We start from the raw sequence: 6,586 nt of genomic DNA on the forward strand, positions 1-6,586 counted from the left end.
ACCTAGCTTCTTTGTATCAAAGGTCACTTGAACTCCTTTCACCAGGCTGCTAACTGTGCCATCCTTAACTTCTGCATTTGCCATGAACTCAATGATCCCATTCCTGGCTAGCCTTCCATCCATCTGAAGGACCATGTCCTTCCAGCCCAGAGCAGCTAAGGCATCCACTAGTCTCATCATTCCTGGTTCCACCAGGTCTTTCAGCAATCTACCCTTCAAAATTTTTCTTTTGCCAAACATGGCAAGCTTGTCTTATTTACCATCAGACTTATCATCTTCTTCTTCACTCCATTCCTCATCTTCAGAAACTCTAACTTGTTTACTTTTCACTACAGACCTTGTCCTCTTGGCTAATGAGGGTTCAGCAACCTCAAACACAGAGGAAGACTGCTTGGAAGAAGTCTTGGGCTTTTTGGGCTTGGGAGTCTGAATCTCCACTGTTGTAACTTTCTCCTGATGGATCAGTTCCATCTCCTCAATATCAACAGCTTCTGAGGACTCTGCAACCTTACTCTTTCCTTTAGCCATCCTTTTCTTCTTACTCTCAGCCAGAGCCTTTTGTAGATTACTCTCACTCCGTTTCACCTTGCTTCTTGTGGCTCTTCCCTTTGGCAAGGAAGTTTCAGTAGTTTTTGGGGATGAAGCCTTTCTTTTCTTGGAGGGTTTAGGTGCACTGGGGGCTTTTGGTGTGGGAGTTCTTCTTTTCTTTGGATCATAACTTGCCCTAACCTTTTTCAACAGGTCTGCTAGGGTCTCTTCAGTTGATGAACCAGGTTCATCTCCCTGTGCGCTTAGATTAACTAACCCTTTAGCAGATTCACCAGAACGACTTCCCCCTGACTTTTTGCCACTCTCTTCAACATTTTCTTGTTCAACCCCATAAATAGAAGGTACAGACAAATCATCAATGGGTGAATTATCAACCACTCTTTTCCCTTTTCCCTTCTCGTCACCATATTTACCCTCTCTCTATTTTTCTTTTTCAGATTTCTTTTTACCTCCACTGCATTTTAACTCAGGTAATTCCACATCTCTGATAGGCCCAACCAAAACAAACCTATTTTCTAAATTCTCAGTCATAGAAGAACTTACCTTAGAAGGGGATTCTTGAGCCTTCTTAGAGTCAGAAGTCCAGGTCCTTCCCCCTCACTAGCAGATTTTTACAACTCAGAATCAGAGTTAGACTTAGAGTCTTGAGTTTGACTTGCCTTTAATTTCTCATTCAATTTCCTTGAGAGATCCCCAGAATTTACTATTTTTCGAGCAAGCATTTTTACCCTTCTCAGCCTTGGTTTGGGAGTCGTGCTAGGTGGAGGAGAGGTAGATGAGTCAGAGGGAGTGGGCTGTAGAGGAGTTCCAGTGTTGTCTTGTGGGTTTGTCATTATCGCTAATTTCTTGAGAGAATTGGTGAAATCGAGCTTTGGAGAAGAAAGCAATTGAAAGTGAAGAAGGGTTTTTGACGGTTTAGAATTATGAAGATGGCAGGAGGTAATGATGCGTATTTAAAGAGAAATACACATTTAATGTATAACGGTAGCTTTAGCAGCGGTCAATTAGAAGTCTAATCAACCTGAAATTTCAAGTTTGAATAAACGGTTAAGCTTCCTTAGATTTTAGGCAAATTTTGTGGTTTAGAGTTCTAATGCTGACGGAACTGGTTCAAAAACAAACTGATAGAATTTTCTATGGAATTGGACAATTGTAGGACTTCTGCTCATGATTTAAATATTGATATTTCTAATCGTGCAGAGTATAGAAAACATACCTTACTATTCAGATGAACCAATACTGATGAACCATGTTCTTCATTTAGAATTCTCTTGACCATGCCTCAATTTACCATAATAGAGAAAATTTTGTAAGAGATCAATGAGTCATATTAACACATGTCGCAGGAGTATACTAATTACAGTATGAAGCTAAGTAAAAATTAATCTAGATATTTACACAAGTTCAGATTTCCTAGCCAAAATTTTTTTTCATTTTTTTTCTTCATTTTTTTCGTTGTGCATTCTGAGCTGGTCCTATTAGGTGATCTTAATCATCCCTAATTCTAACCTGTTCCTTTCAAAGTTTTCTCTACTCAGTGCTTTAGAAAAGATGTCAGCAATTTGTTTATTAGTAGCATAGAATTCTATAATGATCAATCCTTTCTCATAGTTATCTTTTAAGAAGTGGTGTCTAACATCTATGTGCTTAGTCCTCTTATGATAAACAGGGCTCTTTGTCATACTTATAGCACTGGTGTTAACATAGAAGATAGGAATGCAACCAACTTCAATGCCAAAATCTATCAGTTGCTGTTTGATCCACAGCAATTGAGCACAACAAGAGGCAGCAACAACATATTCAGCCTCAGCAGTGGATAAGGCCACTAAATTATGCTTTTTAGTGGCCCATGATACAAGACATGAACCAAGAAAATGAGCCATACCTGAGGTGATATTCCTATCCATAAGGAAACCTCAGCATCAACATTCCCTAGTAGATTGAATTTACTACCTTTAGGGTACCAAAGACACATATCAGTAGTGCCTTTCAAATATCTCAGTATCCTCTTGACAACAGTCAAGTGAGATTCCTTTGGATTAGCCTGAAAACGAGCACACAACCCTACACTGAAAACTATGTCAGGTGTGCTAACAGCAAGATACAAAAGTGAACCAATCATACCCCTATACAACTTCTGATCAACAGATGAACCAGGTTCATCTATGTCTAATTTAGTAGCAGTTGTAATAAGAGTATCTATTTCCTTGGATTCATCCATTTTAAACTTTTTTTGATCAACTCTTTTGTATATTTCTGTTGATAGATCATGGTTCCATTTGAGTTTTGTTTGATCTGTAAGCCTAAGAAGAACAACAGTTGAACCAGGTTCATCTATGTCTAATTTAGTAGCAGTTGTAATGGGAGTATCTATTTCTTTGGATTCATCCATTTTAAACTTTTTTTGATCAACTCTTTTGCATATTTCTGTTGATAGATCATGGTTCCATTTGGGTTTTGTTTGATCTGTAAGCCTAAGAAGAAATTAAGCTCACCCATCATACTCATTTCAAACTCACTTCCCATTAATTTGGCAAAATCTTTACTTAGTTTGTTAGTGGTTGCCCCAAAAAGTATGCCATCAACATATATTTGTACCATAAGAAGATCCTTACCTTTTTCTCTCAGGAATAGAGTACTGCCAATTTTTCCTCTTTTGTAGCCATGTTCAAGTAGGAATTTGGATAATCGTTCATACCATGCTCTAAGAGACTCCTTGAGTCCATAGAGAGCCTTGTCTAATTTGTACACATGTTCCGGACACTCCTTGCTTTCAAACCCTGGGGTTGTTTAACAAACACTTCTTCTTTTAGGTAGCCATTCAGGAAGGCACTTTTGACATCCATCTGATGAAGAGTGAATTCCATATGTGCTGCAAAGGCTATGAGGAGTCTTATTACCTCTAGTCTTGCAACTGGAGCAAAGGTCTCATCATAATCTATACCTTCCTCTTGGCTATAACCTTGGACCACCAGTCTTGCCTTGTTTCTTGTAATTGTTCCATCTTCATCAAGCTTGTTTTTTAAGACTAATTTAGTGCCAATTACTGATCTGTGCTTGGGTCTTGGAACTAGATGCCAAATTTGACTTCTCTCAAACTGATTGAGTTATTCTTGCATTGCATTTACCCAATTTGCATCCTACAAAGTCTCAACAACATTTTTAGGTTAAATAAGAGATAGGAAAGCATCAAAAGCACACAGATTCTTTTATTGTAATCTAGTTTTAACTCCAGAGGTTGGATCAGTGATTATGTTCTCAATGGGATGAGAACTTTGATACTTGTGAGGTTTCACAACCTACTGATTTCTGCTTGATGTTTCTCCCATGTTCTGTTGCTGAGGAACAGGCTCATGAACATGTTCCTTTAGGGGATTGATTTCAGTTCCTCTTTGTTCAGTTCCCCCCGCCAGGTTGCCCTGGATGGAAGAACATGTTCCATCACTTGTTCCTTCTTTTGGTGCAACTTTAGCTTGAGCTGAGACTCTATTCAAATCCTTTACCAGCCCAATAGCTTCATCTTCATGTTCCTGTCTCTCAGAAAGAATGTTAGTTTTATCAAAAACTACATGTACACTTTCTTCTACATACAAAGTTCTTTTATTGAACACTTTATAAGCTTTGCTATGTGAAGAATATCCCAAGAATACTATTTCATCATTTTTGGGATCAAACTTACCTAGGGAGTTCTTTCCATTATTGTGCACAAAGCACTTGCATCGAAATGCCCTAAGATGGATATATTTGGTTTTCTCCCTTTAAGTAACTCATAGGGAGTCTTCTCTACAAGATGTCTAGTCATGCATTTATTAATTATAAAACATGTAGTATTTACAGCCTCTGCCCAAAAGTTATGGGGCAGTTTACTAGAAAGAAGCATAGTCCTAGCCATATCTTCAAGAGTCATATTCTTTCTTTCAACTACTCCATTTTGTTGAGAAGTCCTAGGGGCCGAAAAATTATGATCTATACCATGCTCATCACAAAATTCAGCAAACTTAGCATTTTCAAATTTAGTTCCATGATTAGACCTGATGGATACAAGTTGATTACCTAGTTGTTTCTGAGTTTTTCTAACAAAGGCAGTAAACATATCAAATGAGTCATCCTTAGATGTTAAGAACAGTACCCAGGTAAACCTAGAGTAATCATCAACAAGTACCATCACATATTTCTTACCACCTCTGCTAAAAGTTCTCATTGGACCATAGAGATCCATATGAACCAGTTCCATCGTCCTGGTTGTGCTTACCATTTTCTTGCTTTTATAGGATGATCTTACCTGCTTTCCCCTTGCACAGGCCTCACAAACTTTGTCTTCCTTGAACATGATGTTAGGTAACCTTATCACCAGGTCCTTGGAGACTAATTTGTTGAGTTGATTCAGACTTGCATGACCAAGTCTTTTGTGTCACAGGAGGGGATCATTGTCCAACACACTTAGGCAAGTGAGTTCATTTTATGAAAGAGTGGACAAATCTACAATGTAAATATTGTTAACTCTTTTTCCCTGTCCAACACACTCAGGCAAGTGAGTTCATTTTCTGAAAGAGTGGACAAATCTACAATGTAAATATTGCTAACTCTTTTTCCCTACAAAACAATCTTGTCAGTGGTAAGATTAATCACAAAGCATTTGGTAGATGTAAATGCTACAAAGTTACCTCTGTCACACAGTTGTGATACACTGATTAGACTATATTTCAAGTCATCTATCAAGTAGACATTCTCAATGGAATGTGAGTCTGTCTTACCTACCTTTCCAACCCCAATAATCTCAACTTTCTTCCCATTTCCAAAGGAGACATTACCTCCTTTTAAGTCATCAAGTGAAAGGAATTGGTTCTTGCTTCCAGTTATATATTTTGAGCAGCCACTATCCATGTACCATATTTGGTTGTTTCCCTTCACTTGGACCTGCAAAATGAAATCAGGGGTTAGTCTTAGAAACCCAAACTAGTTTGGGTCCCTTTCCATAGGCAAAAGAGTAAATTAAATTCCTTTTGGCCCACCCAGGCAGCCTATTTTTCTCTTGAACAAAGATTTTGTTCTTTTGACTGGTCTTTTCTTTTGCATTGCATTCATTTTTGTAATGGCCAGTCTTGCCACAGTGAGTGCAGATTTTGTTTTCAGGAAGAGTGATGTACTTACTTTTGAGGTCCCACTTAGGTTCTTGGGTCCCATATCCAAGTCCTCTCTTGTTGCTATTGTGATGTTCTTGTAGCTAAGATAGTGCATCACAAGCCTTATTCCATTTACAAGTTCTGTCTAGTTCATGCTTTACCTCCCCTAGATCTTCTTTTAAGACTCTTATCTGCTCATCTTTCTTGTACAACTCATCCTTCATTTTTCCTAAATTTTCTTTTAAGGTGAGATGTGTGTGATCAGCTTTCTTCTTACCTGTTCCTAATTTCAGTTTTAAATTTTCAGACCTAAGTTCTAAGACACTGGTGTCAAGTTCAAGAACCTGGTTCTTCAACTCAGCATTTTTGTTACAGTGGTACAACTTTGAATCCTGTTGTACTCGTCTGGAACCAGTCCACACACAAGCCATTTCTTGGCCTTGTCATTCTTTTCCCATTTCTTCAAGTCTTTAGCAGTGCAGTCAGCTCTTATCTTTGGCACGTCCACTCCTTCAGCATTCTTCTTTGTAGTAGCCAGGGGACCATCAGTGATTATGTCCCAAAGTTCATAGTCTTCTCCTATGATGTGATCTCTCATACTGTTCTTCCACCAAAAATAGTATTGACCATTAAAGAGTGAAGGCCTAGCAGTGGATTGCCCTTCCCAGTTTCCAGGTGGTGCACGCATCTTGATCTTTTCCTAAGGTGTTAACCTCTTCAAGGATAACCTGCTCTGATACCAATTGAAGTTTTATACGTCAATACCACACAAGAGGGGAGTGATTTGTGTGGTACCCAATTTTCGCTTAACTGAACTATAGAAGGACCTGGTTCTTCTATGTGTTCCAACTACTACTGTTTGCGGAATAATAAGTAAAGAAATAAAATAACACATAGATTTTTACGTGGAAAAC

General features: G+C 38.4%; 1 protein-coding gene across 1 annotated transcript; it reads right to left on the minus strand.

Annotated features, from left to right (window-relative positions):
- Positions 1–252: 252 nt before the first annotated feature.
- Positions 253–1,382, minus strand: LOC138871051 (uncharacterized). The gene is made up of 2 exons (XM_070148903.1): positions 1,209–1,382; positions 253–969 (listed from the first exon to the last, which is right to left on the minus strand). The coding sequence occupies exons 1-2, from the start codon at positions 1,380–1,382 to the stop codon at positions 253–255; spliced, it is 891 nt and encodes a 296-aa protein (XP_070005004.1).
- Between the last annotated feature and the right edge of the window lie 5,204 nt (positions 1,383–6,586).

The sequence above is a fragment of the Nicotiana sylvestris genome, chromosome 6 (genome assembly GCF_000393655.2).
Source record: "Nicotiana sylvestris chromosome 6, ASM39365v2, whole genome shotgun sequence".
NCBI classification, from domain to species: domain Eukaryota; kingdom Viridiplantae; phylum Streptophyta; class Magnoliopsida; order Solanales; family Solanaceae; genus Nicotiana; species Nicotiana sylvestris.